Source organism: Panicum virgatum, chromosome 4N, assembly GCF_016808335.1.
Source record: "Panicum virgatum strain AP13 chromosome 4N, P.virgatum_v5, whole genome shotgun sequence".
NCBI classification, from domain to species: domain Eukaryota; kingdom Viridiplantae; phylum Streptophyta; class Magnoliopsida; order Poales; family Poaceae; genus Panicum; species Panicum virgatum.
In genome coordinates this window covers 7,540,033-7,564,419 of record NC_053148.1, presented here as the reverse complement: position 1 = coordinate 7,564,419, position 24,387 = coordinate 7,540,033, and the positions used below count along the sequence as shown (strand labels likewise).

Genomic DNA, 24,387 nt, shown 5'->3' with positions numbered 1-24,387 from the left:
GGCCCGGTTAATTGCAGTTGCAGGCCTGCACTCCCGCCCTGTATTCCAGTAACATGGTTGGACAGGATCACTTGGCAGTAACTAGTGTACAACACTAGCAGCAAATTGAATTGATGCCATATGCTTGGCCCCCTCTTCTTATATAAAGTGGCCAAGGGGCAAGGGAGTGGAGGTGCTTGAGATTTCCAAAAAAACCAGCTTACTCACACATGTTAACGGAGAAGATGACTACTTGCACATCTTGTTGCGCAAATGGAAGCAGCTGGGCATTGTGTAGTGAGGTACGGGCATTGTGTAGTGAGGTCAATGTTCTAAATAGCCGACTATAGATAGTCTTTGGGAGCCGACTATATATAGTCTTTGGGAGAGAGAAAGCTAGGACATCCGTCTCTTAGCTCTAAAAGGCTAAATCGGCTAATAGTGGGCTATATCCCGCTATAGCCACTAAATTAAGGGTTATTTAGCTAGCTAAATCATATACTTAGTCTTTATTTATTGTTAGTTTAGTATTAAACTTTGTCATTTACAAAATTTAGTATTTTGTCAACAATGTAACGAGGGAATGAAGCCTAACACGTACTTCAGTACATGAATTTTTTTTGATTTCATATTTATATGTAAAATTACTCAGAGATTTATGCATGATGTTGAAGTATAGATGCATAATTATCAGAAACTCCTAGAAGATTAGAGAGTATGCATGAATCATGGTCATCATGCTTCTTTGTGAAATATGGAATACCCTAGAAATTAGATATTTGTATGATTAGATAAGTATGAAGAAAATTCTAGAGTTAATATTTGTAAAGTGTGCGGAAGATGGACACATGAAAAAATCATATGAGACATGGAGTTCTATAAATAAGGGTACTCTCCTACCATAGCATAAGAGGTCTCAAGGTGTTGTACTAAGTTATGGTGAATAAAAAGTTGAGTTTCCACATAAAGTTGGTCTCTCATGTTAGTGTTTAGGTGAAGGCCTTCTTGGTGTAATGTGGGTATAGGGTCCACTGAAGAAGTGGTTTCAAACTACTTAGGCACAACTTCTCAGAAGTCGGTGTTAAGGTTAGGGGCACCGATTTTTCAACACATGATAGTTACAGAACTGCTAAATGTGTTAGTTAGGCTATAGGCCGCTATAGCTTTTCTTAGCCTCTACAAACATAAAACGCTAAATGTCTTAACCCGCTATTTTAAACACTGAGTGAGGTACACCGCGGCTGTAGGGTTGGAAGGTTTCAGGAAATGATGCAAGGGGCATTCCAAAAGCATGAGATAGCTCTTCTCCTATCAGTGCCTCGTCATCTCATTAACATGTTGGCTGTTCACAAGAGCAAGGGGGCTGGGTTCCTTGCTGAGTTGAGTTAGCATGGCAGGGTTGTCATTCTTGGGGAAAGAAGAGAGACTGCCCAGGGCGCTCCGTGGTTCTCTACTAATCAATACGGTGGAAGAGTTGAACAACAACAATTCGAGATCATAGGCTTGGAAGACTGAGACAACTGATTGATACTGATCCGAAGCTAGTGAGTTTGATGACTGCTTTGGAGCTGTGGAAAGTTCTATGCAATGAGAACCTTGCTAGAGATGACGCTACGAGCCAATGCGCTTTTGGATGAAGAATCAGCTATTGAAGCACAATTGCTTGAGACATTAAATATTCTCAGTGAACAGCAGTCATGCTTTGAGAGCATTCGAGAGAAACTGCAGAGGTCCAAGGATGGCGAAATCATAGAGAAGATCAAGAGGTTGAAGGAAAAGTACGAGTGACAGTTTTCCCCGAATCTTGAATTGTAGGTGAATTTTGTGCAGCATCTCTAGATCTCCACTCTAGTTTGCGCACAATTGTGATCTGCCATTGCTCGCTTGGTCAAAGCTTGTGTTGATGTGTCACTGCGTACCAGGTTGTGCTTTGAAACTAAATAGTAGGCAGACGCATTTGAGTGGTCATTTTATTAGTCGAGAACTGATGGAAGATTTTTGTCTTTCCATTTTCATTCGATGTAGGAAGCATTCGTTTCTTACGTGCAGCCAAATTCCACTTGTTTAGGCGTATGTTTTAGCACTTGACAAAACAGTAGTACTATTAATCTTGGTTCGCATTATCGAGGAGAAAATTACCAAATTCTGGTTCTAGACACAAATAAACTAGTTCGTGTTGTATCTGTATTAGGTGCAAACCAATCTTTTTGTGCAACAATGCAAACTTCTAATCCGGATCATAGGATCAACATTTAAGGGAGTGCGCAGGGGGAGGGGGGGGATTTTGCAAAAGTGTGATTAGAGATAGACAGTTAAGTGTAAAATTATCCAATCCCCCATGATCTTCTGTAATTAGTTTTACAATTAGATTTCATTTAATATTTCTAAATATCAAAATTATTTTTGATGTGACATAGTCTAAAATTTAGCTCCTAGACCCAAACGCAACCCGCCGCGTACAACCTAACTCGGAGCGTACAACCTGACTCGGAGGGTGGATGAAAGCATCTAGGCCCCTAATTCGAGTTTTGGTAATTAATGACAATGGTTTTTGGATTAACGATTTCATTTGAGATAATGAGTATAGGTTGATCCACGAATGAAAGAGATTTGGTTGTGAACGTATGGAGTTTTGGAGATGATGAGCAAAGCTCGGGCTCAAGGCAAAGGTATAAAATAGGGCTTTTGCATTTTACCGGTCACAAGGCGTTTAGTGGATGAAAAGTGACCGAATTTGTTGGATAGATAGCCGCACTATCAAGAGGGGTTGTGTACTCATGCTTGACGGGTCTTTAGTGCCATTTTGCTCAAAATGTCTAGTTGCATGCATGAGGGCTAACGGCGTTTTGAAAAGATTTGAAAAAGACTAAGTTTGAGAGCTGACTGAGTAACGGCGGACAGTCCGCACCCGAGGGGCGGACAGTCCGCGACTGTTCCAGAGAGATTGCAAAGTCCCTGATGGGCTGGCGGACAGTCCGGCCCAGGTGGGCGGACGGTCCGCCACTGTGTTTCAAATTTGTACCAGAAAAGGTGTCTGTCTGGTGTGGGCTTCAAAGTTGAACGGCGGACAGTCCGCCTATGGTGCGCGGACGGTTCGCCGGCTAATCTCAGTTTTGTACCAGAGAGGTTGTTTCTCTGGTTTGGGCTGAAAAGTTAACTGCGGACGGTCCGCTCCTGAGGCACGGACGGTCCGCTCCTGAGGCACGGACGGTCCTTAGGCTAATCTCAAAGTTGTTCCAGAGACGATGTTAGTCTCTGGTGGTGTGGAACTCTTAACTGCGGACGGTCCGCCACTAGGGCGCGGACGGTCCGCCAAGGCTTAACGGCTAGTTCTGACACGCATTAAATGCACTCTGACTCACTGGTTAATAACGGCGGACAGTCCGGTTTTTGAACCGCGGACGGTCTGCGATTTCGCAGAAAAGAGTGTAATGGCTAGTTTTTGGAGGGATGTCTATATATACCCATTGCCCGGCCTTTGGAGGGCTCTCTTGGCCATTTGGACAACATTCTTGACACATTAGAGCTAAGGCATCCCTCTCTCACACACACTTGCTTAGAGATTGCATTCTTGAGAGTGTGAGAGCTTCCTAGTGCATTGCATCAAGAGTTTGAGCTTTGTGGCATTAGGGAAACGTCAAGCAAGCGTCATCAACTTGTTACTCTTGGGAGTTGCCGCTCCCTAGACGGCTTGGAGAAGAGGATTTCGTGGAGCACCTCCAAGGAGATTGTTGAGGAGCCCCGATTTCGGTTGTGAAAGGTTTTGTGCTCACCTCACCGGAGTGGTGAAGAGCAACTCTAGTGGAATCGAGGTGTGGAGCGATTTCTTGATTCAAGCCGGCTCAAGATCAAGAGGTTCTTGATAGAGGAGCGGTTGATTCTTGGAATCCACCTCAACGTGGATTAGGGGTGACCGGCAAGTCATCGACACCACGGGATAAACTCTTGTGTCAAGCTTGGTTACTTCTCTTGCTCACTTTAATTGTTGTTTTACTTTGAGCAATTTACTTTACTAGAGCTTGATTTGTATCTTGTCACCCTAGGTTGCAAACCCATCTAGAGATAGTAGTAGCATGACATAGGGCTTTCCTTTATTACTAATTAAATTTCTCTAGTGTTATTGGTTTTAGATTTTAAACCGCCTATTCACCCCCCTCTAGTCGGTGTTCTTGATCCTACAAGTGGTACCAGAGCTAAGTACTCCATTAATTGCGGATTTAACCATCTTGGAGTAGAACAATGACTAGTGATCATGGGATTCATGTTGGGAAGCCACCGTTCTTTGATGGGAACAATTATGATTATTGGAAGACTAGGATGTCGGCTCATCTCAAAGCCATGAGTAGAAAGCTATGGAGAGTAGTAAATGATGGATATGTCATTTTGGACCCAAAGAGTTTGGCACCTTTAGATGAGGAAAATGAGACACTAAATGATCAAGGGGTTAATGTGCTCTTTAGTGCTCTTGATGTAAATGAATTTAATAGAGTCAAGAGCCTCACAAATGCAAATGACATATGGAAGAAGCTCATGGAAATTCATGAGGGTACATCAACTGTGAAGGAGGCCAAGTTATATTTGCTTAAAGGGAATTTTAGTGAATTTACCATGAAGAAGGATGAGAGTATAGCTGAGATGTTCAACCGGCTAAATGACATTGTGAATGACCTCAAGGGACTTGGATTTGAGGTACCGGATGGGGATTTCAACCACAAGTTTCTTAGATGTCTTCCGGAAAGATATGACACAATTGTGACCTTACTTGTAAGGTCAAATGTGAAGACCGCAACTCCTACACAAATATTGAGAGAAATCCTCACCCATGACATGTTCAAGAAATCTCAAGATGAAGCTCATGGGGGAGAAATTGATATGAAAAAGAAAAGTGTGGCATTCAAAGCTCAAGATAGCAAAAATGAAGAAGAAAGTGGATGCCAAGAAGAAGAATCGGATGAGGAAATGACTCTCTTTGTCAAGAGATTCAATAGAATGATGAGCAAGAAGAACTTTGGCAAGAGAGGTCAATCATCAAGAAAAAATCCTTTTGTGGACAAGACTTGATTCAATTGTGGTGAAGTAGGTTATATCATTGTCAATTGTCCAAACAAGAAAAAGGACAAGAAAAATGATGAAAAGAAGAAGAAGAAGTTCATCAAGAAGAAGAAGAATGGCCAAGCTTATTTTGTTGAATGGGATTCCGATGCAAGCTCCGATGATGATGATGATGATGATGACAAGCCATCCAAGGGAGTTGCCGGGATCGCCAGGAGGCTCCATCACTCTTCTCTATACCACATTGTCTTATGGAAAAGGGTGGTGCAAAGGTGAATTACAAGTCCGGACGAAGACATTGGGTGCTTGATAGTGGATGCACTCAACACATGACCGGAGATCCAATGATGTTTTCCTCTCTAGATGAGAATGTGGGTGGCTATAGTGACATCATCTTTGGTGACAATAGCCGGGGCAAAGTCAAAGGAGTTGGTACAATTCCTATCTCAAGCGATCATTCTCTTTCAAAAGTATTGTTGGTTGATTCTCTCAAGTTTAATCTCTTAGCGGTCACTCAACTTTGTGATTGTGGATATAAGTGTAGCTTCAATAAAGATGATGTGGTAGTGACTAGCTTGGATGGAAAAGATCACATCTTTACGGGATTTAGACATGAGGATATATATCTTGTGGATTTTGCTACTAAAGAGGCAAATTTGTCCACTTGCTTGTTCACTCAATCATCTATGGGTTGGTTATGGCATAGAAGGCTTGGTCATGTTGGCATGAAGTAACTCAACCGACTTTTGAAGCATGATTTAGTAGTTGGGTTGAAAAATGTGAAGTTTGAAAAAGATAAGTTATGTAGTGCATGTCAAGCCGGAAAGCAAGTTGCAAATACTCATCCCACTAAGAGTGTCATGTCAACCGAGAGACCATTGGAATTATTGCATATGGATTTATTTGGTCCTACAACATATAGAAGTATTGGTGGAAATTGCTATTGTCTTGTGGTAGTAGATGATTACTCAAGATATACATGGGTTTTCTTTCTTCATGATAAGGCCGATACATATGACACATTCAAGAAATTCTTTACAAGGGCCGAAAATGAATTTGAGCTCAAGGTGAAGAAAGTGAGGAGTGACAATGGAAGTGAGTTTAGAAACACAAGAGTTGAGGAATGGTGTGATGAGAAAGGAATCAAGCATGAATTCTCAACTAAGTACACTCCGGAACAAAATGGTCTTGTTGAGAGGAAAAATAGAACCTTAATTGATATGGCAAGATCAATGCTCTCCGAATACAATGTTTCGGATAGCTTTTGGGCCGAAGCAATCAACACGGCTTGTCATGCCTCTAATAGATTGTATTGCCATAGATTTCATAACAAGACCCCATATGAGTTGCTCATTGGAAGGAAGCCAAATATATCATACTTTAGAGTGTTTGGTTGCAAATGTTATATTCTCAAGAAGGGAACTCGGTTATCAAAGTTTCAAAGCAAATGTGATGAGGGTTTTCTTCTTGGATATTCATCTAGTAGCAAGGCTTATCGGGTCTACAACAAAACACATGGCATTGTTGAAGAAGCATTTAATGTTGAGTTTGATGAAACCAATGGGTCTCACAATGAACAAGAAAATCTTGATGATGTGAGAAGTGATGGTTTGAGAAATGCAAAGAAAAACATGTCAATTGGTGATGTTAGGTCAAGAGAAGAAGATGAAGATGAAGATGATCCTTCTATCTCTATTAGAGTTAATCCTTCAACTTCTATCTCAAATGATCAAGCACAACAAATTGTACAAGATTCAAGTAATGATGATTCTCAAGTACAAGATCAAGTTGGTTCATCTAGTGCACCTTCTTCATCAACTCAAGAACCCATTGTTCCTCAAAGAATTCATCATGTTCTTGCAAAGGATCATCCGGTGGATCAAATCATGGGTGATATTAGTAAGGGTGTCCAAACTCGATCCCGCATTGCTTCATTTTGTGAACATTATTCTTTTGTATCTTTTCTTGAACCTAACCGTGTAGATGAAGCATTGAGAGATCCGGATTGGGTGAATGCTATGCATGAAGAATTAAATAATTTCACCCGGAATCAAGTTTGGGATCTAGTTGAGAGGCCCAAGAATTATAATGTTATTGGCACTAAATGGATCTTTTGAAACAAGCAAAATGAAAATGGAATGGTTGTGAGAAACAAGGCAAGATTGGTAGCTCAAGGCTTCACTCAAGTCGAAGGTTTGGATTTCAGTGAAACTTTTGCTCCCGTTGCTAGATTAGAAGCTATTAGAATTTTATTAGCTTATGCTTGCTCTCACAACATAAAACTTTTTCAAATGGATGTGAAAAGTGCTTTCTTGAATGGCAAGATTAGTGAACTTGTTTTTGTTGAGCAACCTCCCAGTTTTGAAGATCCAAAGAAGCCAAATCATGTATACAAGCTCTCTAAAGCTCTTTATGGTCTTAAGCAAGCTCCAAGAGCTTGGTATGAAAGATTGAGAGACTTTCTTATCTCTAAAGGCTTCAAAATTGGTAAGGTTGATACTACTTTGTTCACTAAAGATATTGGTAAAGATTTGTTTGTTTGTCAAATTTTTGTTGATGATATTATCTTTGGTTCAACTAACCCAAGCTTTTGTGAGGAATTTGGTGATATGATGTCTAGGGAATTTGAGATATCCATGATTGGTGAATTGAGTTTCTTTCTTGGACTTCAAATCAAGCAACTCAAGGAAGGCACCTTTGTGTGCCAATCAAAATATGTGAAGGATATCTTGAAGAAATTTGGTATGGAAGATGCAAAACCAATCAAGACTCCTATGGTCACAAATGGGCATCTCGACCTAGATGAGGGAGGTAACCCGGTTGACTAAAAGTTTTACCGTTCTATGATTGGTAGTTTGCTTTATTTGACCGCATCTAGGCCCGACATCATGTTTAGTGTTTGCATGTGTGCACGATTTCAAGCCGCACCTAGAGAATGTCATTTGACCGCCGTCAAAAGGATCTTGAGATACTTGAAATATTCTCCTAATATTGGTTTGTGGTATCCCAAGGGTGCTCATTTTGATTTGGTTGGATTCTCGGATTCGGATTATGCGGGGTGCAAGGTTGATAGGAAAAGCACCTCTGGTGGTTGTTAATTTCTTGGAAGATCTCTTGTATCATGGTCATCAAAGAAGCAAAATTCCGTGGCTCTTTCAACCGCCGAAGCGAAATATATCTCGGCCGGAAGTTGTTGTGCACAATTGTTATGGATGAAGCAAACTCATCTTGACTATGGTGTGAAATTTGATGAAATTCTCTTGTTGTGTGATATTGAAAGTGCCTTGAAGATTGCCTCTAATCCGGTTCAACATTCAAGAACCAAGCATATTGATATCCGCCATCATTTTCTTAGAGATCATGTGAACAAGGGTGATATCAAGATTGATGGTATTGGCACGGATGATCAATTAGCCGATATATTTACCAAGCCTTTGGATGAATCTCGGTTTTGCAAGTTGAGAAATGATTTAAATATCATTGACTTCTCAAATGTGGCTTGAAAACTAGCACATGTGGCATATGGTTCTTTCATGCACTAGTTGTTTCATTTTTCCGAATTTTTGAGGTATTTTTGAGCCATTTATGAGTTTTCATGATTTTACTCGATTTATTTTTGAATTCTTGTTGAAACTTGCTCATATGAGTCTTTTGAAGGTTTTCATGCAATATTTGAGATTTTTGGATTTTTATATGAGCAATGAACCCAAATTGGAGTTGGAATTGAGAAAATTGGCAAATTTCTGGGCTGACTGAAATTTGGTACTGCGGACAGTCTGCGGATAAGGGGTGGACAGTCCGCCGTTCATGAGAATTGTCCACCAGAGCCTCTGCAGAGAAGTTGTCAACCGCAAAAATACACTGCGGACAGTCCGCCAAAGGACCGCGGACGGTCCGCCAGAGGCTGTGCAGAATTTGCCAGAGGCAGTGTCAGTCGGGCTGTAGTGTAAAAAAAATTCAAAGGCGGACGGTCCGCCTGGATATCGCGGACAGTCCGCGAATGGACAGAAAGGTAGGGTCGGCCAGACTTGATTTATAAAGGGTGTCCCTCTCACATCTCTCCACCAAACCGCACACATAGTCAAAAAGCTCTCTCTCTTTCTCTCTCGAGCACGTGGGGGAGACGACAAGGTCAAGGCTTTTTGGTGTGGTTCCCGGACGGTCCGAGAACATCCCCGGACTCTTCTCAAGATTGTGCATCATGTCCTCTCGGTATTTTGACGAATCCCTAACTCTTGTTCTTGGATTTCTTTATTGGAAAGAGTTAGGGTTAGATGCTCCGATCTATTTTTTGACCATGGATTCTTAAAAATACTTGGGGGATCTTGTTCCTAGTGATGAGGAGATGCTATGGTTAAAATTTGGTTGGTAGATTTGAATCGAAACTCAATATATGGATGAATCAAAGATGAGGGCGATTTTGTGTTCCTGCGCAGAACAGATGGGTCGCGGACAGTCCGCCTGCTGGACGCGGACGGTCCGCCGTGGTATTCAAGAACCGCGGACGGTCCGCGTTCAGAAGTGCGGACGGTCCGCGTTCAGAAGTGCGGACGGTCCGCCAGTGTCAGATTTTTCAGATGAATGCTGAATTGACTTATATCATTATGGATTGATCCTATTGCTTTAGTAATTGTTCTTATGGTTAAATCTTGATCTCAGGCCACCCCGGAAGATCATCAAGGCCACTGCTTCTAAAATCAAGAAGGCAATGACTTCCAAAGGCAAAGAGACAGTGATGACTCCGATGATGTGGACTATGCTCCAAATGTCAGTGAGATGGCTGCAGCTTCTTCAGTAGGAGATGCCGGTGATGAGTCTTCAGAGGAAGATACTGAGGGGGTTGATAATGATGTTACAGATTTGATGGGGCTAGATCTACCTAGTCGACAGTGGACTGCAGAAAGCTATGCAAATGCAAGAGCAGTGGATCAGTTCAGCTTGCCTCGTGACACCAACATTCTCTTCTTCAAAACCGAGGTACAAAAAGATGTTTACTTTGGTCATCTAGTTAAGAAAAATGTATTCAAACATCAGACCATTGACCTAGGCTATATGAGACAACAACAAGTCATGACTGATCTAGTAGATAGATTTCAACAAATGGGGTTAGCAAATTTTTTGCAGCATAGGTGTGATTGGAATGAAACAGTGATACGCCAGTTCTATGCCACTCTAGAGATCAACATGGTTGAGGAAACATTTATGTGGACAACTGGCAAAAGAACCTATGGGGCTACATTTGCACAGTTTGCTGAGGCCAATCAATTGGATTATAATTTCATCAATAGTGAGCAAAGTATGAATGTTGTATTAGAAAACCCTCTAGATGAGAATGACTACCCCATGTTCTATGAGCCTGCACATCTTGGAATTGCTAGAAGCTTTGGGGGCACTCAGGGTCTGAGGCATCATCCTGCAGTGATCAATAAGATTGTTAGAGTCACATTCATGCCTAAGAGTGGCAATAAGGACAAGATTAGAGGGCACTATTGGAATGTGATATCTCATATCATGAATGGAAATAGAATCAATGCCATTGCTCTTATCATGGATCAGCTTGCAGATTTGAGGCTTAACATGGAGATGAACTTGTATTTTGCTCCATACATTATGTCCATCATTAAGGTTAAGACTAGCTTCAGAGGGTTATGTGAAAGCAAGCACACTCCTTTCAGGCTATTCAAGAATGACAATGCTTTTCTTTTGAGGCCTCTGACTCCTTTCCCTGGAGATGATATGGATGCTGAAGCACAGGGGCAAGATGATAGTGATGATGATGCTCATATGGGAGCAGCTGCAGCTCAGCATGCCATGCCACCACCGCATCCTCTAGTACAACAACAGTGGGCCCCTCCAGCTGGCTACTTTGACCCATACTTTGCATCCATGCAGGAGAGCATGTCCTCTCAGATTGCGGGGTTGGCTAGTCAGATGCAAAATCAAATGAACCTTAACTTTCAGAACATGCAGCAGCAGATGCTCCAGCCCATGATGGCTCAGATGCAGGGGTTTCAGGAGAGTTTACACTCAGATATAGCAGCTCTTGACTCACGTTTTGAGGATTTGCCCTCTTCTGAGCAGTTTGAGCAGCTTGAGCAGAGGCAGGAGCAGCTAGAGCAGCGATTTGATTCTTTCAGCACAGCCTTCACCGGATTTTCTGACCACTTCTACTCGGTATTTCCGGCTCCAGTGCCGCCTCCAGAGTTCTACCCGCACCAGCCGTTCTACCCACCGCCACCTCCTCCACCGCCGATGGGTTGACTTTCTGGGCAATTGATGCCAAAGGGGGAGAAGGAGCTTTGGAGTGCTTGGATCTAGGGGGAGCTCATGGACTTTTCATGGAGATCATTCGCTTTCGTCTTCCGCTTGCCACTCATAGTTATTTGTGTTGAACTATTGCTTTACATGTCTTTGATTTGTGTCTTGCATGAACTTGGTTTGAGACTTGTGTTTGGATTTGAACATTTGGTTTGTAATGTGTGATGAACTATGTTGGTTGGTGCTACTCTTATCTTTTATGTTCATCCTGTGGTTGAGAGGTTGTGCTAACCATGCTAAAATTCATATCATATATATATTGTATCTTGTATGCCTCGATTTCCACTTGTAGGGAAAACTCCGTCAAAAGTTTCAAATATATATATGTGTACTTGGTATTCATGAAAATTTATATGCACATATCAAGGGGGAGTTCTCTCTACTCATCGAACTTGGTGAATTTATTCATACAATATTCTGAAATTTTCAAGAAAATGAGTAAGTTCTTCCAAAGTTCAATTCCAAGTCCACCTTATGCCTAGTGTATAAAGTTGACTTGAACACTTCTATCACTCCAAAATTTAGTGTTGTCATCAAATACCAAAAAGGGGGAGATTGAAAGCATCTAGGCCCCTAATTCGAGTTTTGGTAATTAATGACAACGGTTTGTGGATTAACGATTTCATTTGAGATAATGAGTATAGGTTGATCCACGAATGAAAGAGATTTGGTTGTGAACGTATGGAGTTTTGGAGATGATGAGCAAAGCTCGGGCTCAAGGCAAAGGTATAAAATAGGGCTTTTGCATTTTACCGGTCACAAGGCGTTTAGTGGATGAAAAGTGACCGGATTTGTTGGATAGATAGCCGTACTATCAAGAGGGGTTGTGTACTCATGCTTGACGGGTCTTTAGTGCCATTTTGCTCAAAATGTCTAGTTGCATGCATGAGGGCTAACGGCGTTTTGAAAAGATTTGAAAAAGACTAAGTTTGAGAGCTGACTGAGTAACAGCGGACAGTCCGCGACCGTTCCAGAGAGATTGCAAAGTCCCTGGTGGGCTGGCGGACAGTCCGGCCCAGGTGGGCGGACGGTCCGCCACTGTGTTTCAAATTTGTACCAGAAATGGTGTCTGTCTGGTGTGGGCTTCAAAGTTGAACGGCGGACAGTCCGCCCATGGTGCGCGGACGGTTCGCCGGCTAATCTCAGTTTTGTACCAGAGAGGTTGTTTCTCTGGTTTGGGCTGAAAAGTTAACTGCGGACGGTCCGCTCCTGAGGCACGGACGGTCCGCAGGCTAATCTCAAAGTTGTTCCAGAGACGATGTTAGTCTCTGGTGGTGTGGAACTCTTAACTGCGGACGGTCCGCCACTAGGGCGCGGACGGTCCGCCAAGGCTTAACGGCTAGTTCTGATACGCATTAAATGCACTCTGACTCACTGGTTAATAATGGCAGACAGTCCGGTTTTTGAACCGCGGACGGTCTGCGATTTCGCAGAAAAGAGTGTAACGGTTAGTTTTTGGAGGGATGTCTATATATACCCATTGCCCGGCCTTTGGAGGGCTCTCTTGGCCATTTGGACAGCATTCTTGACACATTAGAGCTAAGGCATCCCTCTCTCACACACACTTGCTTAGAGATTGCATTCTTGAGAGTGTGAGAGCTTCCTAGTGCATTGCATCAAGAGTTTGAGATTTGTGGCATTAGGGAAACTTCAAGCAAGCGTCATCAACTTGTTACTCTTGGGAGTTGCCGCTCCCTAGACGGCTTGGAGAAGAGGATTTCGTGAAGCACCTCCAAGGAGATTGTTGAGGAGCCCCGATTTCGGTTGTGAAAGGTTTTGTGCTCACCTCACCGGAGTGGTGAAGAGCAACTCTAGTGGAATCGAGGTGTGGAGCGATTTCTTGATTCAAGCCGGCTCAAGATCAAGAGGTTCTTGATAGAGGAGCGGTTGATTCTTGGAATCCACCTCAACGTGGATTAGGGGTGACCGGCAAGTCATCGACACCACGGGATAAACTCTTGTGTCAAGCTTGGTTACTTCTCTTGCTCACTTTAATTGTTGTTTTACTTTGAGCAATTTACTTTACTAGAGCTTGATTTGTATCTTGTCACCCTAGGTTGCAAACCCATCTAGAGATAGTAGTAGCATGACATAGGGCTTTCCTTTGTTACTAATTAAATTTCTCTAGTGTTATTGGTTTTAGATTTTAAACCGCCTATTCACCCCCCTCTAGTCGGTGTTCTTGATCCTACAGTGGAGCCAGTGACGAATTCAGAGCAAACTGGAAGGGGTTTGCTTGCCCCGTGGGTGCATAAGGTTGAGTCATAGAGGATGCAAATATAGTTAAAATTTAAGCATAACTACTTTCATTTTTTTAACAAATAATCACTTTCATTTTTTTAGAATGACAACGTAGCTTCGCCCCTAGATAGCAGACAACCAAAGTGACAGATCCTCGGTGTGCCTGGTTCAATCCCGTGCAGGAACCAAAGTTCCTGCTCCCTCCGTTTCAAAATAAATACAATTCTATGGTTCAAAATTTATCCAACAAAGAATGCAATTTTGACCTACCAATCACAAAAGACAAAAGTCTCCAGAAACTTCTCCTATAAAAGACAAGGTAATGTCTAGATTTTTCTTACGAAAGACAAGAGCCAATTTGGTAATTTGCATCTAACATTGACTTACGTGTTTAGTCCTAGAATTATATTTATTTTGGAACAGAGAGAGCATGATTTTCGCATCAGCTCAAATCAATGAGACATCAGGCTCCTTAAATGTTGAAGAGTAAAGGGAATTCCTGAAGCATCATAAATGCAAAAAGCTCGGTCATCGATGTAAATAGGTAGATATCAAGTGCCATATCATTTGTGAAAGCTACTCAAACTTGTTAGAAGGGTCCAGAGCCACCACATGGTTGCGGGCTTGCAGCCGTATAGCTATCTTTAAAATTAGGAAAAAGCATACTCCCTCCGTCCCAAATTAAATATAATTTTAGGACCGGATACAGAAATCAAAGCTAAGTGTAAATTACCAAATTGTTCATTGTCTTTTGTAAGAAAAATCTAGACATTGATTTGTCTTTTGTATGAGAAGTTTCCGGAGACTCTTGTTTTTTGTGGTTGCTAGGTCAAAGTTGTATTTTTTGTGGGTCAAATTTTGAACCATAAAATTATATTTATTTTGAGACGGAAGGAGTATGTACTTTCGAATAATTACTGAAATCAACTTAGCGAACTTTTCTGTTATATAGGGAGGAAAAGTGCTGTGAGGACTGAGATCTAATTTTGATGGGCCGGCCCACCGGAGGGAACGTGACCCGGTTGGTTCTCCCCCGCAGCGGCCGTGCCCAGGCCCAACACGGCCACACGGCGCCCGCCCGTCCGCGCCGCCGCGCGCGTTCCGCCACTCTGCAGCTCGCTCGCCCGTTCTCCATCTCCGGTCCGGGCGGCGCCACCTGAGCTCGACGCTACTCCCCACGACGGCCGAGTCCTAGCACTCTCGACACCGGCACTGCGGCACTAGAGCCATCCCCGAACGGCAAATCCCCTCACGGCAACAGGTGACTTGTGTGACTCCATCTCAATCCCGCTTTCGAATGGCAAATTGCAAGTGTAGATTCACCGACTCAGTGATTAATTGGCGTGTCCGTAGTCCATCGGCATGTGATTCAGTTGTTAGAGATTACTTAGCTTAGGCTGAAAATTGCACTTGTGGTTTTTAGTCCCGTTTTGAAATTGTACTCTACACCATCTCGATCCCGCTTTCGAATTGCAAGTTGCAAGTGTAGGTTCACTGATTCCGTGATTATTATACTTTTGGTTAATTTATACTTCTGTACTGAATTGCTGGAGAATTTTGTAGTCAGGTTACCGTATTATTTATTGGATTATACAGTATTTCATATCGGAAATTTTTGCTAGGCATACCCTAGGTCCATGGTGGTTACACTTGGCACGGTGGGGGCGGCAGAGGGCAGCCACTATGACGTGGATTCGGACCACATGAGTGCTCTGAAAGGTGTTGGCTGTGTTCTGGGTCGCCTGGCCGGAGCACTCGCCGCAGCAGGGGGTGTTTTTGGCACAGTTGGCAGCTCCCGTTGCAGTGCCTCCGGCAATCTCAGTGGGATAGCTGAGATTATCGGCGACGACGTCGGCGGCGCTGCAGGTCTCTGTCTCGCCGGCGATACTCTTGAACACAGTGGCAGAGTTTTGGTCCGAGTCGGCGATGGCCGTCCAGTTAGGTCTGTATCTCGCAACTGTCATCTTGTTTATTTGAATTTCAAATGATTAGTTGTTAGCTTCGGTAGATCTGGCTGGCAATCTCATCCTAGCAAAGTATAGGTGGGGTAGGAAGTCAAATGGTACTGTATTTGCACGATTCCAAGGCTTGTTTGCTTAGGTTGCCCTTTTTTCATCTTAAAGCTGCAACCTTTTATCATAAATTTTGTGTTTTTGAATATAAAAAGTGTGTTTGTTTTGACTTCTGTGGTGAATTTGTTGACCAAAGGGGTTGCAGTAGTGTTTCTAATATCTGAACAGGCTATATAATACTGCAGGAGTAGAGATGAAATGATCAGACGAGACATCATTGGATCTGTGAGGGCTCACTCTTTTATTGTATTTGACTGATTTTGTGCTGTCTTTCTTAGGATGCCTTCTCCCTAAAGCTGTATTCTTTGAACAGGAATTCAAGATTTGGGCTTTTCTGAAAAAAATAAACGGTGGTTATGTCTATTTCAATAGTGAATCTTTACTCGTTTTCAAAAGAAGAAGAAGAAGAAGTGAATCTTTACCAAATGGTGATCCAGCAGTGTTTTGATATATCTAAATAGGCAATTTCATCCTTGCTGAGTAAAGATAGTGAGACAATCAGAGGATAGCTGAAGCTCTCATCTTCATTGTTGTTGCTTGTTTTTTTCTGGCTTGCTTCGTTAGGGCACTTTGTCTTAGAGCTGTAATATTTTATCAAAATTTGGATTTCTTTGACAATATAAAGGAAGGTTATTTCAACTAGAGTTGTGTATTTGTTTAGCAAATGGTTTTCAGGAAAACCCTCAGACAGTGTTAGATGCATCAAGTACCAAACAAAATGGCACTCCTATGCTTCCGAGACCTGATAGCAGGGGATCCAGGTTCATGGACAGCTGGTCAGCTGCTCTATTTTTATCCTGAAGGAACACTATCCATACGAAAATTGCTTTTACTAAAGAAGTGCAGAGCGATTTTTTCACTAAAATAATGGAACTATTTCTGGTAACAGATCTACTCCAAAAGAAACTGTAATAATAGATGATCACATTATAAGAATCTGACTACATATGCTCTAAACAACATGTGTTTAGTAATGGAGAGAATATTCACTTCCAGGGCTTCAATGTGAACATGTAGGCCCTATCAAGGTCAATCAAAACTTGTCATATGTCCTGAGGTGATGAAGAACAAGAGATTTTTCAGGGTTCAACCAGGGATAGTTACTACAATTTTTTCAGAGTTTTAACATATTTTTGGTATAGCTCACCGTGCTATAGTTTAATTTCTACTATCCATCAGTCCTCCTGGCTCACTGGCTGTGCACCTATCTTATTGTGATGTCATAAAATTTATTTGAAGACTTGGCATTTTCTTTTGCAGCATAGGAAAAGGAAACAACCTTGTGTGCAGAAGTGTGGGATCAAGTCATTGGGCTAAAAAACCAATCTACCGACCAAATATTCAACTTGATGACCTCCCAGAGGTATGCTGAAACTTCTTGTATAAAGCTGTTATTAGGAGTAAATTAAATTTCCAAACTTTGGGAGAGTGGGGAGAGCGACGAGGATACATCATTTCTTTGCTGCAGGATGTGCTGCGCAGGGTATTTTCAAAATTGCAGCTTAATGAGGTTGTTAGGACCAGTGTTCTGTCAAGTAATTGGAGGCATATGTGGACAGTTTCTTCCAAATTAAGTCTTGATTGTGTTGCAATATGTGGTGGGTGTCGATATTTCTGTAGCAAACAGAAATATACCCAGAAATTCATAGATCATGTTAATACTGTGTTGCGACAGCTTCATGGCAAGGTGTTTGAAGATCTTGAGATCAAAGTTGAATTCAATAGCTTACTAGTTGATCATCTTGTTGGTGCTAGTATGCTGGAGGTAGATAACACGGCGGCAGGGGATAAACCCTAGTTCGCCCTCCCTTGGAGGCTCTGAACTCTTGAGGTTTATTATCTGCTTAATTGTCCAATGTGCCGACTCTTCCTTTAAATAGAGCCGGCCCTAACAAACCATCTAACAAACTCTAATCTCTAAGATGACATGAATTACAGAAAATAAAGCATGAATTATCCTAGCCACTAGTAGAAGCTGCCTTCTTGTTGCGGCGCTGGAACTTGTGACCAAAGAACCGGTCCACAACACATCTAAACAATTGGATTAGTTTTTCTGTGTCATCACTTATCAAGAATCTAGCACTGGATTTAGCTCCAGGTGAATTTGTGGCTGTTAACATTCGAGATAAAAGATTTGTCGATACTAAGGATAGGTACACGTTTCCCATTGAACTTTTCAACAGTGCAAGCATATCCCGAATACGACATATTCAGCTTAGCTGTGTATCCTTTAGACCGCCTTCCCCATTTAGGGGTTTCCCAAACTTGAGGAAACTTGATCTGGATTTATTTGATGCATCTGAAATGGATCTTAATGAGATGCTGTCAGGTTGTTCTAATCTTGAGTGGCTGAGCTTCAATAGATGCGATGTGAATGATGAATTAAAGGTGAAACAGCCATTGTCCCGGTTGCTGTACTTGTGTATCGCGCATTGCAACATTAGAAAGGTAGTGTTATGTGCAGAAAATCTCAAGACTTTTGTATACTATGGAGGGAGGCTACCTATTGACCTTGGTCAAGTTAAGCAACTTGAAACAGCAGAACTTCGCCTATATTGTATCACTTTTGAATATGTCCTCACTGAGCTTCCAGATGTTCTTCGGGGTGTGCAAAATTTGACTTTGCGGACTAGTTATCTACCATTAGAGGTATGTTTTTGCAGCATATTACGAGTCTTATCTCGTTAAGTCATTATCCACTTTATCTGACAGTTTTCTGTCTTTCAGAAACCCTTATTGCTGGAAAACATTGGCAGCTTTCCGCAGCTGAGATTTTTACGGTTGACATTCCTTGTAAGATATCATGTAGTGACAATATTCTCTCATTGGCATCCTTCCTTAGGGCTGCCCCTTTGATTGAGGAGCTTGAGATGCATGTAAGTACTCTATCTGGGTAGCACTCTGCTAGAAGGATTGCTTGCATCTGCAGTTCTGCATAACTCATATTTGTTTGTTATAATTTTAGTTTTGTTTTGGAGATTTGTTTTTCCCAATTTTACTTTTCTATTTGAACTCTTTGCAAATTCACCAAATATTTTATTTTTAATAATTCAAATGTTTAGTTTGAAGACTTTCAATAAGAAGGAAATGAGGTACTATCCAGATGCCCACCACAGCAGCGTGCCTATGCAATGAATGTTCTACTTGCGACTTGCGCGCAAATAGGTCCAATCAGACATTGTAGTATGCTATTTGCTTGTCAGTTTGTCTGCTTAACGCTTAGGGTTGTTGATCATATATATATATATATATATATATATATATATATATATATACTTCATGATGATACAAACATCTCTGCCATTAATGCTATTTACTGGTGCTTTTTCCACCTTTCCACTAGCTGGATGGGTAGATGAGTGTAAATAAATACTTCCGTTAACTTAAGTCGAGAGTAGATGAAGTTTTGCCATTAAATTTCCATGAGCAGAAATGTAATTTTGACAAAGCTAACTGTAAATACACTGACCAATGCTGTTCTTTCTTTGTTTGCAGTTTGATGCACATTTTGCCGGCATGGGATGTGGAATTTTCCAGAGTCTTCCACCGTGTCCATATAATTATCTAAGGAAAGTGCATTTCACAGGATTTAATGGGATTAAGGGGCAACGTGAATTCCTATTACATATAGTGGAAAATGCCCCTGCACTGAAGGTTTTAACTATAGATCCAAAGAAGTTGTGTCCTTGTAACTATAAGCCTTCAGATTCCTTAGCCTGTAGAGCTCTTTGTAACTGTAAGCCTTCAGATTTCTTAGCCCGTAGAGCTAAAGGCCCTGTTTGGGACCGCGACATGCAGAATCGCGATGCGTTTAAACGAAACGCGGCCCTTCCCTCGCTTCTCGCAGTGCGCAGTTCATTTTCCCGCTTTTTCAGCCGCACGCGACCATCGAACGCCCGTTGGCCGCAACCCGTTTGGCGGGATTTTTCTGCGTTTTTCGCTCAAAAGCATCGCCGACGCGGTCCCAAACAGGGCCAAAGTTAGAAGTGAGCTTAAGGGAAAACTCTCACCTGGCACAGAAGTCAACATTCTTTAGGAATTCGTTTAGATGCAAGAAGCCAAATGATGTGTAGTGTAGGTGCAGGCGCAACCTACCATGACAGCTGTGCGTTTCTATCGTCCAGGCCTATGTTTGAAGAAATTAATTTATGTAAAATATTTAGTTTATCTTTGTAAAATTGTGTAAGGCATGTGCAATATTTATATTACTAATACTATATTTTGATGTTAAAAAACTGCACATTAGTTTATAAATTCCTATACACAAATACATGCCAGGCATTCGTTTTGCCCCCTTTCTTGATGCTGGCTTCGGTCTCTGCCATGTCGCCATCCAGTTGATGGAGACTTTGGATAACGAACTGGACATACTAGTACAACAACAACATAGCCTTTTTTCCCGAGCAAGTTGGGGTAGGCTAGAGATGAAACCCGAAAGAAATAAGTTCAAGGTTCAGGCACATTGATAGCTAGTCTCCAAGCGCTCCTATCCAAAGCTATCTCTTTAGAGATGTTCCAATCCTTAAGGTCTCTCTTAACCGACTCATCCCACGTCAGTTTAGGTCTACCTCTACCCCTCTTTACATTATCGACTAGCTCAAGGATCCCATTACGCACCGGCGCCTCAGGAGGCCTTCGTTGGACATGTCCAAACCATCTCAGCCGATGCTGAGTAAGTTTCTCCTCAATTGGTGCCACCCCGACCCTATCCCGAATAACTTCGTTCCGGACTCTATCCCTCCGTGTGTGCCCGCAAAACCACCGCAACATCCGCATCTCTGCTACACTCAGTTGCTGCACATGTCGTCTTTTTGTAGGCCAACATTCAGCACCGTATAATGAACTGGACATACTAGTGCTATAGTAAAAGATGAGCATCGCCATCCCTCTTATACAGTAAAAATCCTTTTTTAACCTTGTTTAATTTATGCAAGTACATATTTTGCCATTGACCATTGTTCTACCTAATCTGCCGTATGCTAAGCTATTGCCGGTAACTTTTCCTTTGGTTGGAAGACCGATGGATCATTCCAGGGAAGTGAATCACAGAGCGCGGTCAGTTTTGTCAGGCTTGTAACCTTCGGCAGAATCCAAAGAGGGAATCTTTCCGAAATCCAATAATTCATGGACTTGGTCCCAGTGCGTGCTACCTTCAGTGCAAACGTGAATGTGACGAGAAAGGCTCGAGCCGGCGAGGGGCGCCGCTCCATGGTGCGCGAGGTGTTCCGGGTCGCCCTGGGATACGGCGGGATCAATTCGCCGATGAGGCGGACGCCGTCGCGGTCCGACGCCGACCGCAAGGTCTGGCCGGCGCACGCTGGTGGACCTGCTTGCATTGCCTGGACGGAGTTGGACAGCACAGAGCAAAACGTGCGGGTGATCATGGTCTGCGACCATCCGGCCGGGTGGGCGCTGCTGAACACGCGCGCGGCGGAACAGGTTCGCGTTCCAGGCGTGCTCTGCGAGATCGGCATGGCAGCACGGCACAACACGGGACGAACCCGCCCAGCCCCAGATCGCCGCGGCGTGCTCTAAGGCGGCACGACACGTGGACGGGACACAACGTTGCGAGGTCGCCGCAGCGTGTTCTGAGGCGGCACGGTACGTGGACCGGACGAACACGGCGAGGTCGCCGCGGCGGCCGGCATGCGGCGATCCGACGAGCGAGGAAGAAGGGAAGGGGTCCTTTTTGAGATTATTCTCGTAAATCTTGGCCGGTCAAGTTCGATCTGACGGTACATATGGCACTAGGGGTGGCCGGTATTTCTTTTACCGATCGACCGCGCTTGGGGTCGGTCCGCCCGCTTGCCATCGCCCATACGCCTGGCCGCCATAATCGTCGACGGCAACCACGCCGGCACGCAGTCGCAAGCTCCGCCGTGATAACGCGCCGAGCTGAGGCAGGAGGTCCCCGTGCTTCTTCTGGGGAATCTGGAGCAGGCTCGTGCCACTCATTGTGATCTCCCCCCTCCACTCCTCCAGCCCGGCATCGGAAGACCATGCCCGCCGGGGCGGCCTCGCACCACACCTCGGCGGCACGCATTCGTGCCAAGCTGGCCGCGCGCAGCTCAAAAACATACCTCGGAGATGGGCACAGGACGGCGCATGACGTGTTCCAATCTTCATCTACGGCGTCGCAATTGCGCGGTTCGACGCCTACCGCGAGCTAAGCTACCGCGCGTGCTGGCCACCTGCTCGCCTGGACGGCGTTCCAAGGAAAAGCGATCAACGTGGGCGTGATCATGTCTGCCGCGACTAACTGACTCGCTAACCTGGTGTGGAAGTGTGGTGTCAGAAACCTCGAACTCCCAGTCTCCCACAAGAGTTGGAGAAAGCATGGAGAGAAAATTCAGAGGGAAAAACGCAGCACTGTCCTGCTATATGTTATGGCTGATCTGGCAGGAAGGATTCAGACATTCAGTGTTAGCTGGGACCGCCAGAATTGCTCTTGCTACTTTCAAACACTGGGTGGAGAAGAAAATTGCTTTTCAGTAGTCGGTGTTATATACTCTGGATCGATCAGATCCTAATGGATCACATGTAGATGCTTGAATCAAGGTATAGGCATACCTTCTTTAGATGTAGAAGCCATCTAGAGGTATAGATGGTGTATGTAGTTCTTCCTAGTGCTTGCAATAGATAGAACTTGATCAGAAAGTAAGTTGGGGAGAGGATAGAGACTTATATGTTTATCATGTCTCTCTCCCTATTTATACTATTGTGCACTAGGGGAATCCGCACCAAAACAATTGGCCATTGCCCACTGATCATAGGCAAAACCATTTGAGGCTTAATGGTTTAGATCCTAGCCATTCATTTATGTTTTAACAGCTGAGATCAATTCCAACAGTAAGTACTCATGATAGTCATGAACCTGTTAACTCTTCATTTTTAATTGTTAGTTTAGCAGCCAGGTACTACAAACACTGAAATCAAATTAACCGACATATTTCTATTGCGGTAAACACGGCCTGGTGTAGCATAAGAAAGTTCTAAATTTAGTTTGAGAATGCACATGGCAACAAAAAACTGAGTTGTGTGCCAAGTGGCTACTGTCTACTGCATCCAAGCGCAAGCAGTTCGTCAGTATTTGCGATTTTTTTTGAGAGGTCACCAGGGGGGACGAAAAATCCCCACCTGAATTCCATTAAACCACGGATGCCGGACTAGCCGGTGATGGTTTGATACAAGTACCTTACAAGTAGGGACTGCCACACAGTCAGATGAGCAAAGAACTATAGAAGAACTCGAACAACTGGATACAACACCAAGAACAACATATAGGAGAGACACAACTCACAAACTGTTTAAAGACAAGGCACGACACGGCTGTGAGATAACCGCCGATCGCCGATTAGCGCCCCCACCGAACAACATACTCGCCGGTTTCGTCATGGCTGATGCACCCTGCACCACCCCTCGTAGCTACGCCGCTCCGCTGTCGCCCTCCATCTGAGGGACCACCCAACGGAATGGGGACTAAAGGCAGCGAAGGGTGCACAAGCCACAGCTCACCGGATACGACGACCTCCCTTGAAGCTGATGGTGACACCGACAGCTCTTCCAGGCTCCACATACCACCATCCAACGCCATCCAAGGGGAGGAATCCTTGAAGGAGAATGGCGGAAGCGGTGGAAACACCACCCGGCATATGATTTACTGGCACCATCAACAAGGAGAGCATCGATGGAGCAGAGGTGCAGGAAGAGTGCACTCGCCGAACCACGACACCACCTGACAAAACCAGTGCCGGCCTCGCCCTGAAGAGCAGGGAGGAAGAAGGCACAAACATGCACACAACCAGCAAGAAGGAACAGATCATGCACATAGCTAGCAGAGACCTCTGTGGCGACGCCTGCAGGCAGGGTACGACATCATTGCCGCCGCCGCCGCCATTCTGGGAGAACCAGAACCGGGTTTTCACCTTGAGAGACTCGGTGGTTGCAGGGCAAAGAGAGCCAAGAAGGACGACGCCTCCAAGAAGGTGAGCGACGCCCAAAGGCGCCACCGTCGTCAGCGCCGACAAGTCGACGGGCGTGGCTTTCGCCAAAGGCTCCCTCAACCCCCGACCACAGACTGAATCCGCTTGTCCGAAAGCCGTAGCGGCCGATGCACACCATGAGAGTGCTGTGGTCGCCACTCCGGCAAGAAGCGTGCTCCCCAATTGGATCTACCAATCCCGGAGCAGATCAGAGAGGCTCCGGCCAAGATAGGCAGATCCGGCAGGGGGCACACCGGGGTTGCCCGGATGGAGAGCTCCGCGCGGGATGGAGCAGGGGGCGACCAGTAGCACCACGGCCAGCAACGGCCAAGGCTCGTGGAGTCCGGACCCACCGGCCAGCAGCTCAGCACAGGGGGGCCCCAACGGAGGAGGCACCCTAGCGGCCAAGCTCGAGCAGATCCATGCGCAGGAAGTGCAGATCCACCAATGGAAGCTTCGACCTGGTGCCCAAGCTGGGGGAAGGATGAGTATGGAGGAGGGGAAGAGCATGGGTGGCAGTGGGGAGGGAGGAGGAAATTGCGGAGGCCGTGGCTTGGGGTCGCCGCCGGCCGCCACCGCCGCTGCCGTTGCCGGCCAGGGCGGCGGCAGCGGCCGCCCGGGGGATGCGGAGGGAGGGGGTGGCCCGGCGGCGCGCCTGGGCTCCCTCGCGTCGCCTCGCGGGGGAGACGACCGAGGGTCCTCTTGCGGGGCTTCGTATTTGCGAAATTTAAAGATGCATGGGA

The 24,387-nt window shown here is 44.4% G+C and overlaps 1 protein-coding gene and 1 long non-coding RNA gene across 9 annotated transcripts; both read left to right on the top strand.

Moving 5' to 3' along the window:
• Positions 1 to 1,108: 1,108 nt before the first annotated feature.
• On the top strand, positions 1,109 to 14,207 carry LOC120669801. Its single transcript, XR_005672820.1, has 3 exons — positions 1,109 to 1,790; positions 13,693 to 13,909; positions 13,986 to 14,207. It is a non-coding gene; the product is annotated as an uncharacterized LOC120669801 (long non-coding RNA).
• A 358-nt stretch (positions 14,208 to 14,565) lies between these two features.
• Positions 14,566 to 19,536, top strand: LOC120670148. Of its 8 annotated transcripts, XR_005673071.1 has the most exons (7): positions 14,583 to 14,851; positions 15,213 to 15,532; positions 15,831 to 15,887; positions 15,976 to 16,090; positions 16,923 to 17,025; positions 17,992 to 18,311; positions 18,390 to 18,537. XR_005673071.1 is itself a non-coding variant. In XM_039950200.1 (5 exons), exons 2-5 carry the CDS (start codon positions 15,228 to 15,230, stop codon positions 16,925 to 16,927), a joined length of 465 nt encoding a protein of 154 aa, XP_039806134.1. In that variant the 5' UTR covers positions 14,566 to 14,851; positions 15,213 to 15,227; the 3' UTR covers positions 16,928 to 17,402. The 8 variants fall into 8 exon arrangements, 1 of the variants encoding a protein (XP_039806134.1); XR_005673073.1 differs by lacking the exon at positions 15,976 to 16,090 and having other exon boundaries at positions 14,593 to 14,851; XR_005673072.1 differs by lacking the exon at positions 15,976 to 16,090 and having other exon boundaries at positions 14,595 to 14,851; positions 15,848 to 15,887.
• The last annotated feature ends 4,851 nt before the right edge of the window (positions 19,537 to 24,387 follow it).

What these genes read in the sequence shown, in the direction of transcription:
- LOC120670148 (XM_039950200.1), top strand. Translation starts at nt 15,228, where the DNA reads ATGGTGGTTACACTTGGCACGGTGGGGGCGGCAGAGGGCAGCCACTAT. An exon ending in GGCGATGGCCGTCCAGTTAG is followed by an intron (nt 15,533 to 15,847) that starts GTCTGTATCTCG and finishes ATAATACTGCAG; the next exon opens with GAGTAGAGATGAAATGATCA. An exon ending in GACGAGACATCATTGGATCT is followed by an intron (nt 15,888 to 15,975) that starts GTGAGGGCTCAC and finishes TTCTTTGAACAG; the next exon opens with GAATTCAAGATTTGGGCTTT.